Source organism: Salvelinus sp. IW2-2015, linkage group LG11 (genome assembly GCF_002910315.2).
Source record: "Salvelinus sp. IW2-2015 linkage group LG11, ASM291031v2, whole genome shotgun sequence".
NCBI lineage: Eukaryota > Metazoa > Chordata > Actinopteri > Salmoniformes > Salmonidae > Salvelinus > Salvelinus sp. IW2-2015.
In genome coordinates this window covers 16,637,926-16,650,960 of record NC_036851.1, presented here as the reverse complement: position 1 = coordinate 16,650,960, position 13,035 = coordinate 16,637,926, and the positions used below count along the sequence as shown (strand labels likewise).

At 44.7% G+C, this 13,035-nt stretch overlaps 1 protein-coding gene across 2 annotated transcripts; it reads right to left on the bottom strand.

Annotated features, from left to right (window-relative positions):
* Window positions 1-1,057: 1,057 nt before the first annotated feature.
* On the bottom strand, window positions 1,058-12,657 carry LOC111969904 (RNA-binding protein 38). Of its 2 annotated transcripts, none has more exons than XM_023996285.2 (4): window positions 12,138-12,657; window positions 8,925-9,063; window positions 8,502-8,556; window positions 1,058-2,685 (listed from the first exon to the last, which is right to left on the bottom strand). In XM_023996285.2, the coding sequence occupies exons 1-4, from the start codon at window positions 12,348-12,350 to the stop codon at window positions 2,373-2,375; spliced, it is 720 nt and encodes a 239-aa protein (XP_023852053.1). In that variant the 5' UTR covers window positions 12,351-12,657; the 3' UTR covers window positions 1,058-2,372. The 2 variants fall into 2 exon arrangements, with proteins under 2 accessions (XP_023852053.1, XP_023852054.1); XM_023996286.2 differs by having other exon boundaries at window positions 8,940-9,063.
* Between the last annotated feature and the right edge of the window lie 378 nt (window positions 12,658-13,035).

Sequence of the window (13,035 nt, the reverse complement as noted above, 5' to 3'; positions counted from 1 at the left end):
AGAGAGGATGCAGGGAAAAGGGCTACAAGGAGAAACTGTGAGGACTGTGAGAATGTGAGGGAAGCCAGACGATTGGGAGGAGCGTTGGGGAGAGTAGGGAAAACAATGAGGCGACCATACATTCACAGCACTTTAACTCAGCACTCTCCTACTTAAACACAGTGACGTCACATAGACCAGAGGACACCCAGTCTGTCACCCCACACTGGCCATAAACACCTATGACATGATTCAACAATGTAACTGTAACCCCTGAGACATGTTTAATTACTGCACATTGCTTATTTAAACATGCTGTATGGTTCCCTGAAAATGTCCAGCATACTGCAACAAAGCCATCTGGTTTCTCTCTGCGCTCTTTAAATATACACACGGTCCTTCTTCCTCCACTAGACCTTTGTACGGAGTCCTGTCAGTCAGTGAGGCTTCACAACCTTGTACTTGACATGTTCCAAAGCATTTTACATGACTCCGTCAGCATCTCTGTGTGGTCTGGTAAAATAAAACAGCTCAAATTGTTAAAGGACTTAAGCGCAGATAGAGGGAACCAACCAGGTAGACCTTTTATATTTGACAGCTGACAACTCACATGGTTACGATGCATTAAAATAAGCACGATAACCAGGGTGAATGTGCTTTTAACCACATACTGTACTAACAAACTCCTCCCCTTCTGGCTCTACAGTTCCAAGTTTGTCATGTCCTCAGCAACACCCCGTGGCCCTGGCAGGTGGTAGTGTTGTGGGCTGATAAAGTACGGCCTCCTGCTCCCAGAGTCCACCACAAAGCCGACAGAACACACAGCACTGTGATAACGACTGTCACACACACTAGCAACTGAACCCTCTCACCCCAACAGGAGATAGTTTGTATCTCTAGTCAACCTTAGAAATGACTAATGGAGTCCATTCTTGAGATTGTAAAAATCCATTCCTTCATACATCTAAGGCAAAAATATGACCGTTTGTAAAATGTTCTGCTCTTCATAGAGTTGTGGTATCAAGTTAGATTTAAAACATTTAATCAAGAAACATTTAATCAAGAAACAAGTCAAGAGCCTTTTTAAATACAAATTCTTTATTTTTCCAAGATTTTTTTGGTTCAGCTTCTTTGAAATGACATTTTGCTGAAACAGTCTACAGAGTGTCTGATCCTAGCCAGCAGCAGTGAAACTGGGGCTACAAAAGAGCATCTAGCATTGTGCATACAGGCAAATCCATTGTTTCTGAGGGAACATGGAAAATACAAATATGGCCATCATCAAATGAATAAGAAATTGTGGATCTGCACATACACTTTCCAAGTTGTAGGACTTCAGTGCAACAAGACCAAGTTACAAAAAAGCTACAGAATTTCCTATAAATACCTCAAAACATAAATATTGTAAATGTACTTGATAATGAAACACTTACAAATACTGTACATGTCCTTTCTGAGAGGTCAACATTTGACAATCCTAGATTAACAGTTCCACAAAATATGCAGGCACTGGTTACATCAGCTGCCTTACATAAAATAACATAAAATACCCAATGCTCTTTGACCCCTCCTCCCACTTCCTGCATATGATTATCTACAACAATCAAGACAAAGTGAGTCAATAGACTACAAGTGTCTGGTATAAATATGAAGAGTCAGGCCATGTGAAAACTACCCTGTGGCTCTGTGAGTGAAGGAAGGGGTTAAAGGAGGAGTGTTTGTAAAAACAGGAGTTTTATTAAGGCATCATAAAAATAAATGTAGTCTTATGTCTAACGATTGATCGACTCAAATAAGGGGATCCCAGGATCTCTTCATTCTCCATTTAGTAATGACCTCTGAAAAGGCACAGAGTCATGACCCCCATGGCGTTGGAGCAATAACACTGGGGGTACGAGAGGGCAGAATCCTCATCTGCTCTGGTGTGGATAGAAACAGTTGGCGTCATGCCTCCCACCTCTGTTCCAATTCCCAGTGTACCCAAGCAGCAGTGCCATCGCCAACCCCATGCACTGGTAAAGAGGGGGGAGGGGGCAAATGTCCAAGTAAGCCCACCACCCCCCTCAGCGCTCTCCAAAACACAGGTATGTACCATGGACATTGAAGGTTTCCATTGATTGAAACAATAACAATTAATAATTTGACATTGATAAAGGATACTAGTATTAATACAATAAAGACTAATAATAAAAATGAAGTGTCTGTTTCTGGAAGCCCTCTGAAGCAACCATGCATTTTATCCTAGCCCCCCCCCCCCCCCAGACTCAGGGGAGGGCTCATTCTATATAGTGCAAAAGTCCTGCTTTCTCCAGCCCTTCCCTGAAAGCCCTGGCAGGGGTAGCACAAGGTGACTCCCCAGGCAGCCTACAGGACTCCCTGCATCCTGCCTCTCCTCACTGCATGCGGTCTGGCTGAACATGCTGCTGGGGGGTGTACTGTAGGAAGGTGGAGGCTGGGCCTMCCCCTGTGGGGAGAGTCTGGTGAACAGAGGCAGGGGCCTGGGAGGGGACGGCGGCAGGGCTGGGGGTGTAGCCGTAGCCCAGGAACCCTGGGGAGGCAGCGTAGGGGTACTGCTCAAAGGCTGCCTGGGCGTACTGGGCATAGGCAGCACTGTAGTCCAGGTAGGGGGCGGAGGAGGACAACTGAGAGGGGAGAACCAGGCTGGGCTGGATGAAGGCTTGGGGATACACATACTGCTGGGCCAACCTGGAGAACAGACAACAGGACACTAGTTACACACTTGAATATACAATGAAGGACAGGAGCAAAGAAAGCTTAGGCCTGGATGCTGTCATTTACATTTTCCAGCAGGTCTTCAATACATTAGTTGTGCTGTATGTGCTGAGCCCAGTATATCCAGTGGTGGGGAAACTAACCAGATGCCACACCACCCACTACTAATGTGCAAAGAGAGCGAGGTAATGAGAAGAGATCTCAACATCCCTCGTCACTTAAAAAAAACCTACAAAACCTGTTAGGTAAGCCCCCTGAGAGAGAAAGGGTGTGGTAGTGGGGAGAAGAGAGCCAGCCGTTACTGGCAGGTTTTCAAGCCCAGACACCAGCTAGTGTTTTAACAGCTGCTGCTCTTCACTCACTGAGCACACTCCAACCAATGTCTGCGCACTTGCTCACAAAGGGGAAGTTTGATGGAGTTGTGGTTCCTGTTTTTGTGTGCAAGCTACATTGGGCATCAATGGTTGAAAGGTGGGGAGTACTTATCAAGGCAGTCTATTAGCCAGTTGGGTCTCATGTGCTCAAAGCTCTCCCTCCCTGAATGATGATTAGTGCTCTGGAGTCTGAAGAGCGCTCATTCTCCTCCAGTCTCAGTCTAGCAGCACATCATTCATGGGGAGACAGGCGGAGTTGGGGCGATATTTTTAACCAGGCCTCAAAGTGCCTCTAGGGTCTGTTCCTCTGGGGTTGCGCCCCCCCCCCTTGATACTGCAGCTCAAGGGAAACAGAGGAACTCGCTCACTACACAAGCCAAAAGCAGAGCTCAGAGAGTAAAATGGGGAACGTTCTTCACACAGAGTGTCTGGTAGGAGACTGCAATACGGTCGGAGTGAAAGAAGGTCAAGACAAGATAGTACAGTCACAGCACACAATGCAACACTTCTCAGCTGAGTTTCAATAGACCAACGGCTTCCTTTCCTTGCCTCTTAACGTCATGGCCACTGGATGGGTTACCACCATGTTGTGTCCATCCGTGTCCTTTCAGGTCAGTGGTCATGAGAGAAGACGTGGGAAAGAAGCAATGGAAGACAGCCATCAAATCAAATACAGCAAAGGGGAAGCGTGCAGGAGTGACAAGACATACTCACAACATCCAATTGCACCCTGCCTTACACACTCACCCAGCCACACCCCCAAACCCTTCAGCCCCACACTGGAACTTTAAACAGCAACCAAAGTCACCACTACAAACCATGCCATAATAGGGAATAGGCACTCAGCATAACCTTTTCATGTCATATCACACACATGGAAAAATAAAGGCACTCCAATCCACCACAACACACTGCACTCTCAAGCCATCGTTGGCACCTTAGAGGGGCGGGAACAGTCACAACTGCCTGCTACCATCCTCCTGGGAGCTTCCGAACAAGGCAGAACGGGTATCTTCACTCCCCCTCCGGCACACTGTTCAGCTGGGAGCACAGAGCAACCATGAGGGGGTTGGGGAGGATAGTGGAGGTTAACAACATGTATTCATTATCTGGATCCTCATTGATACTATTGGGATTGTTCCATCCTTCAGGGTGATGAGTGAAGCTAGTGGCTAAGCTTTTTTGCAACGTCTGGATTATTATGCATTATGCTGATATGATACAGAAGTCTAGACCCGTGTTGCCTGGGTTCACACACACACACACATAGCAAGTCTTTCTCTGTGTAGGTAGGCATTTAATAGTCAGGACAAGAGGTCTGCTGAGTGGTATAGACGAACAATAATCCACACAAAAATAAAAAACATGAACGCTATAGACAGAGATAATATGAACCAACCAGGAGCCCATAGCAGAGGGAGCAGAGCATGCTGATAGACACTGTTCTCCCCTCTAACGGTACTGAACGGTCAGCTACTCACAAAGAACCATTCAGACACCCACACAGACGGATGACTATACATGAAGCCTGTCGGGCATACGCACATTCACACAGAGATGAGCCTCTCCCGTGGCCACAGACCTCGAGCTCAGACCTCTGGTTAGATCAAGATGACCTTTCTGATGTACATTAGTAGGAAGTAAAACAAAATAATGGTCAATTCTTCAATCATTTTGATAGAAAAGTGAATAGAAATTACTCTACTGAGAGGACGAGACGTGAATGCAGAGAGAAACAGTGAGAGAAGAGGCAGAAAAGGAGAAGATGAAACCGGGACGCTGAGGAGAGCAGAGCTCTCTGGGCCATCTGACATCACAAGGCCTGTGGGGGTCTGGAGGGATCTGAGGTCAGCTGGTTGTGACAGGGAGGTGGGGCTGGCAGGGCAAAGGGACTGCCGCACCAAGCAGATGGACTTCCTGACCAAGCCCTCATGTTTTCGTCATGGTGAAAAATCGAAGGGTTTCATCAATTCATGCTAAATGTAGTTAGCTAGGATAAATCCGTAACATTTTGGCTTTCATGGCAAATAAATCCACTGCCAATACGTAGTTCCTACCTACATGCTAGGGCTGACCCCATTTAGTCGACTGGTCAATTGTTTGGTCAATAGGTTGTCAGTCGATATTAAAACACATTTTTACGATCTTGTCTCGTCGCTGCAACTCCAACGGGCTCGGAAGTGGCGAAGGTAGAGTTCTCCGAAACACCCGCTCGCTTAATCCAGAATCACCAATGTGTCGGACGACCGAAATCAGCCTGCAGGCACACGGCCCGCCACAAGGAGTTGCTAGAGCGCAATGAGCCAAGTAAAGCCCCCTCGGCCAAATCCTCCACTAACCCGGATGACGCTGGGCCAACGGGACTCCCGGTCACAGCCGGTAATGACACAGCCTGGGATCAAACCCCAGGCTGTGGTGATGCTTCAACACTGTGCCTTAGACCACTGCGCCACTCGGGGGGCCCCTTTATAGCACGTCTTGATTGACGCCAGTCTCAGTGGACTAATCAATTGCGAAGACGGCACACCAGTAGCAAACTTACCGTTAATTCTAATAATTTCTCATCTACAATGTGTGTGGTTACAGTAATTTCTGTTAATGGATTCAATATACACTTAACAAAAATATAAAGTGTTGGTCCCATGTTTCATAAGCTGAAATAACACATTTTCCATATGCATAAAAAGCTTATTATTTCACTCAAATTAGTTTAGTTTACATTCATGTTAGTGCGCATTTCTCCTTTTCCAAGATAATCTATCCACCCGACAGGTGTGACATATCAATTAGCTGATTAAACAGCATGATCATTACACAGGTGCACCTTGTGCTGGGGAAAATAAAATGCCACTTCAAAATGTACATGAAAAAATTGTGAGAAAAAAATGTTTATTTCATTCCATTTATGAGTTGTCAATTTATTKATTATGTTTTGTTTGGAATGCTCCTGTCAATGTTGAGTAAGGACATGCACCTGATTACGCATGGAAGTAGGCATAAACTACCTGGCCTGCGCGCAAATGTAGGCTTATAAAATGTGCCCATTTGGGGATCTGATAGTATTTCTGATCACTCACCACCACTAATGAGCTGTGGAGCTTCTCAAAGTAATGTTCTCTTCACAACAAACAGCAAGTCTGTTTTTACATCCATTAAGAATGAACTATTGTCAATGTAGCCCATTTGAAAAATCTTTCCAGCTCTCTCCCTTTTGATAACCACTCAGCGTGAAAGGGAAAACAATGTCATGCTCTGATCCGCTGGAAACATCATAAAATAGGTCTACCTGATTACTTCTTAACCCTTGCGCAAATAGCCTATAGCGGTGTCTGTCCAGAGCTCACTTTCACAGGAAAATGAGGGTTCAGAATGTTTTATACAATGCTGCAAGTTTGTTAGATCAAGCTTTCTGCTAGACCAAGTTGATACAACGTTTCAAGATCCTAGCCGACAGTCTATGTGTAGCCAATGTGATTTATTTGTATCAAGATATTTTCGACCTGCAGGCTGCAATGTTTTTATTTGTTGGCTTTACGTAGGCTATTTGTATAACTTACATTTAGATATAATTTTTATTAATCACACAATAGCGACTTAATTATAGAAGAAATTAAACTTTCACAAAAATGTGCATTTGAAAATCATAATTGGCACGCAGATCGGTAGAAAAGTTAAGATAAATTGGCACTCCAAAATGGAAAAGGTTGCCAACCCCTAGTGTAGCCTATTACCAGCAACTTCGGGAGCGTAATGGCAGAATCTGCTAGGGCCAGCAGCAGCGGGAGCGTAATGGCAGAATCTGCTAGGGCCAGCAGCAGCGGGAGCGTAATGGCAGAATCTGCTAGGGCCAGCAGCAGCGGGAGCGTAATGGCAGAATCTGCTAGGGCCAGCAGCAGCGGGAGAAGGTTGGGAACAGCTTTAAGTTAGGCCATCTTGATCCCTGGCTCCCTCTGAGTCATTTGTGTGTCGTAATTATTTAAAATCACATTATGCTTAAAGCATCAGACAAGCTCAGTAACCTACATATACAGTAGTCAATTTTATTAAAAGACATAGGGTGTCTACATGGAAAAACTTCAACCAGTCGATTGGTCAAAAGAATAGACTACTCTTGGTCGACCAAGATAGTTACATTTTTTGGGGTCGGGGACAGCCCTCCTGCATGCAAACTTAAGGCTACATGCAAAAAAAGGTCCTGGCATCACAAATTCTGGCCTGGAAGTAGAACAAAATTATACAGAAAAGCGATCATAAATATTTAATGCAAAAAAAAAAAAAAACTTGTGGGGAACACCCGTAGGAGGTGTGGCGCCTGGTGAAAGTACATCATTAAGCACAATGCCTCTTCAGAGACAGAGCTGTCGCAACCCCCCAATTTATACCCGTTACCTTATCTTCCCCCCTTATTCCCACCCCCAGTCTCACAGGGGTGTCAATTTTCAGTGTCTCAGTCTAATCACCCTCCCGACACCCAGCAGAAAACAGTGTTAGGGCTTTGTCTTTCTCGTCTTGTTTCTTCTCCTTCTGGGAGGGGAGGACAAGACGGGAAAAAAATAATATAGGGGGAAATGAAGGGGGAGTGGAAGAGGAGCACTATGCTACGGTCCAGTCTGGTCCACACACATGCTCAATCCCTCTCAACCATACCACTTCATAACATGCCGTTTAAGGGTCTGGTGCGGGAGACAGGCTGAAAGAACACTTGTGTGCGCTCCATCTTAGAGCAGCCTGTGTCTGTCACCGGCCCATAGAGAGATCTCCGAGCTCAACAGACAGGTGCCCTCTCTCCCTCTGGGGCTGCAGTCAGTCAAGGGGGATTAGGTAGTGTAAATAGCTCCAATAAGAGCCAACACCTGTCAGACACATGACCACAGAGCACGTTTCAGACCCTGGGGGGCTCCGCCCAGCCCGTTATGGACATAGGGGGGATTCTAAGCACCCAAAGTCCATTGACACGATCTTATAACATGTAAGGGCTTAGACCTCTGGCTTCAAAGCTAGGACATGAGGAGAGAGGGAGGGGGAGGGGGGGGTGACACTGCAACAGCAGGGGGCGAGTGGTGTCAATCCCATGTCAGTGGCATGGCCATTAAATGCCCAGCGGAACACGTGTCCTGGACACCAGTCACAGACTGGCCTCCCTCCAGGCTGTTTCTACAACAGACAAACACACTGCCCTGGAGCCTTGCTCAGTGAGAGAGCCCACTCAACCAGATAGATACTGGAGGGTCTAAAAGAGGGGATGAGCATCACATGTCCTATGGAATGTACCATGCTACGACCATTTGAAAACAAAAAAAGTTAGCAATTGGCAAAAGTCTAAAGCTCACATACATTATGCACATATGGGTTTAATCTGTCCTAATGTGTCATTCAGAAAATACTGTGGTATACTGCCCACTCCCACTCACTTACCCATACTGCCTCTGGATGAGCGCTGGGTGAATAGGTTGCACTCCGATGGATATACCTGGAAGACAGAGGAAACTTCCCTTCAGATACATTTACAGAAGAGGGCCAGAGAACAACGCAGAGAGGAGAGGCAGAGCCAAATTCACTAAACTCTGGGGTAACTCAAGCAACCTACCAATAATAAACAAAACATGCAGAGAGGGCAAATTACATTGTGTTTTTGTTATACATGAACCCAGTCCCCTATTATARAAGAGTAAGAGTCAATCCAGATGCAATTAAAATGGTTTGTACTTTTCTGTATGATGTGAGATTRCTGAATGACCATTTACTAACACATATTTGTCTAAAAATTCCAATATGGTGTGTGTGTGTGTACGTGACAAGTGTAGTTGTGGTGTTGGTGCATCCGGCGGTTGTTCTCACCCCTGGTCGGCTCACCTATCTGCATATTGCGGGGCTTGGCACCAATGTAAGCCAGGTTCACATTGGACTTGCGCCCGTCGATGATGGGGTTGGGGTCTTTACAGGCCCTCTCTGCTGATCCCCGATCTGTCATCGTCACCTGACATGTAATCACACAGACAATATTAGCAATACTGAAAAGACACCAGTTCCCCATTTTAGCTGGTAATACAGTCAAAAGTAGAAATCTATTTATCGCCAATTATGGCAGCGAAGCTATGAAAAGGCCAGTCAAGGACAGGGCCACCCTGATCCACCAAGCAGAACTAAAAGAAACAACCCCTACTGGTCTGTCATCACAGAAATCCCCCTGTGGAAGCTCACTGTAAAAATTCCCCTTTCTGAACAGAAGAGGAAATTGTAAACAAAGCACAGTGATTATCAGTTAAACAACCCAGAAGACTTGATCAGCCACCCATCCACTTGTCAYCAGCACAGTCAAAGAAGTCAGCTGAAATGTCTCAGTAATGATGAATAACAAGGGCTTATCCAATTAGGTAATAGAACATAAGGAGATTGTTAGAATCCACCCCTCACTCTCCCTCATTAGACAGCATCACCTTCTGCCAATTCAAGATGTCTCAGATGATTACATATCTGAGGTGTAAATCTATTCTAGTCTGTTTTTTATTTTATTTATTTTTTATTTTACCGTTATTTTACCAGGTAAGTTGACTGAGAACACGTTCTCATTTGCAGCAACGACCTGGGGAATAGTTACAGGGGAGAGGAGGGGGATGAATGAGCCAATTGTAAACTGGGGATTATTAGGTGACCGTGATGGTTGAGGGCCAGATTGGGAATTTGTTGAAGAAAGCATACCTCTTTAGACTAGATGAGAGGTTGAGCCCACTCCATGACATGTGTTATGAACACACATGAGCAGCGAGGCTGTGTTGACACTGAAACTCTATTGAAGAGGGTCTACTAATCCACCTTTGGAGTGTGTTTAAAAGTACTCCTTGCTCTGGAGCCGTTTTTTCTCCTCCTGCTACTCAAGCAGTGAGCAACAGGATGATCAAGTTGGCGGTTACTGGGATAAAATCTGAGTGTTTTTTGCCCTTCGCTGCATGCAAGGTGGGGAACACCTATTTCCCAGCCTCGAGCACCCTCATATGCCCGAGCCAGTCAGACCTGAAACACCAGACACTTTCAGCAGCAGTAGCAGCCGTTAATGACAGAGCTCCACAGTTTTTTGGTCACCACTGATGTGTAAACAAAGTGCCATTTTCTTAACAGTTATAAACTGGCTGAGGCATAAAGTTATCCATTTCATCTTTGGCCTCTATTAATGCTGATGAGTCTCTCCAAGTTTCTGGTAAATATTAGCATTTCTTCTGGCATTTATGTTCTTTGTAACCATGAGAAGGAAGTTGGGTTTCTTTTTGCCTGCCTCATACAGATTCTCTTTGTTAATGTTTCTGCTCACACTGGCTGATTAGCAGAGGGTCATTAAGGAAACTAGCAGACAATCTGAATTTGGGCTGAATAGTGTCAATCTTAGGAGCTGAAGATTTGGTTTTATAAAAGGGTTAATAGAACCATCTATGGCAATCAAAAACCCACCTGTGGTGATTGGTAAAGCTGACACATGAGGGGGAAGTGCACAACTTCCATCTCTGACAGCTGCTACTACAACAAGGAGGAGGAGTGTTGTAGTCCATCTTGGGAGAGAGAATAAGTCCCACTTTCTAACTCATAACCGCAGTTATGATTCTATAAACACCACTTGTAAGGCCTGAGTGCTTCAGTTGTTTACAAATGGGAGGGTCTATGTCCACACCGCTCCAAAATCCCCATATAAAGCAAGCAAGGACAGTAGCTCTCACGTCGGTGTGTGCCCTTGCAAAGCTCATAAACGATAAGAGCTAGGTCCTTCACGGGCCAGTGCTGAGAGGTTGGTGGGAGGAAAGGCATGTGGTGTGTTCGTTTTAGGGGATAAGCAAGAGGGACATTAGATATATAATCTTCTTATCAATAAACTCATGTGATCTCTCATCCTGATTACAGCAAGGCAAAAAAATGATACTCTGCATTTGCACGTTTAAGCCGTACATTTGGGCAAGGATTTATTTTGACATGTGTTTGAATGACCGCAATACACAAGAGATGCAACAGCATTGTATTCTGCTGGGGATATCCATTTGTACTTAAAGGCCCAGTGCAGTCAAAAACGTGATTTTTCTGTGTTTTGTATACATTTCCACACTGAGGTTGGAATAATAATGTGAAATTATGATGCCCTTTAGTGTAATGGCGAGGTGTAGCTTGGTGCAATGAGTTAACCATTTAAAAAAAAAAGTGACCTACGTTTAAATTTCGCCGCCATTCTCTGAAATTCTAAGTTTCAGTTTATGTGACAAAACAAGCAAGTATAGTGCAGAGAATCAATGCCGCAATTAAATAACTTTACCATAAACAAAAAATAGTGTATTTTCAGCAAGTGTACAAAACAAGAATGAAAGATCTATAACTCTATGTGTATTTGGTCAGGTCGCCCAAAAAGTTACACATTGCAGCTTTAAAAATGAGAAGTAGCAATGCTGACAGCATTCCCCAAACCAACCACTCCCCATTTAACTGCTCATACAGTAAATGTTCCAGAACATAAAAATGTACTGAAAGCAGCCCTGGTCAAGTTCGTTTTGCATGGCAGTGCCCCTGGTGGGCAGCGTTTGCCCATTATAGACCATTCCATTGGTCTTCAAGTGAACTCCAACAGCTAGTTCAATTTCCCCTCCACACTCAGACCACTCACAGGCAGTCCTAGCTAAATTATTGCTTGCGAAAATGCATATGCCAAGGAGAAATTAGTATTTTTGACCATTTTATTTGAAAACYATCACCGTCAGGTCCTTAATCATTACCAAGAAATGATTTGATATRGAGATAAAAACTGCTGCATTGGGCCTTTATACAGGTACTTGGCGCAGCCTCATGTATTATTCTTTTCCTCGAGGCAAGTAGCCTAGACAGTTCCATGGAACAATAACTTGGTGGCGGAAGGAAACGTGGTGAACATTTGCCCAATGACAACTACATAGAAAACAAATAGACCAACCATTACCATTTTATAGGCAACTCGATTTTACTGTGTTGCCGTAAAGACGCACGTGCTGCCACTGATCAAGCTGCAGGATAAATGCATAACCGACAAGTGTCAATGTTACTTACAAAGCCATATCCTCTGGATTTCCCCGTTTGTCTGTCCGTTATCACCACCGCCTCGTCGATGTCTCCGAAGGCCTCAAAATACTTTCTCAAGGAAGCATCGTTAGTGTGGTAGGGCAAACCGCCCACGAAAATTTTGGTAAAAGTAGTGTCTTTTTGAATTGCTGTAGAATGCATCACTTCCAGGCCTCCGTTCCCGAACTGATGCAAAAGCATTGACAAGCCGAGCCGGTAAGAGAGCTAGGCTAAAGACTAGTGAACAGTTAACTAAAGGTAGCCTAGTTGGTTAACCAACTATTGATATGTCCAGCATCAAAAGGCTATTAGCTGCTCGACTCGAGATGTTTTGAAATATCCAACAGGGGTCTGTTCTCGCTTGCTTCTCAATTTTATGTTTTTTCTTCCTTGATTCAGACCTTGAACTTCTTGTTGCCAAGTTCACTGCGTTTCCGTATAGGCTACTGCTTGAAATAGTTTTTGCGCTTTCTAAATAGTTCCTTCAGTTGCCTCTATATTGAAAGTGTTCCGGGAGAGTTTATATAGTCGCCGAACCTGATCACGCCCATTTTAGATGACTGGCCTATGGGCAATGATTCTGGATGACCATTTTTTTCTAACGCAGTAAAGCCCGCCCCCACGCGTTCTTCTTGCACCTGCTTTTGTCCTTTACTACACAAAGACAAGTAATAACTGTAGGTCTACAGCCCGCCTCACGCACATGTTACATTTTATCACTCTCGTAGTAATAGAGAAACAACTCTCTATCTCGTCTGTTGTACCTTAAAGATACATTTGTTGACTTCATTTTGATTTTGTTTTGCAATTTTCTATAACCATATGCTGCACATGTGATATGCCTAATGATTGTAATGGCTCAACAATAGTGTACCACAGTATGCGT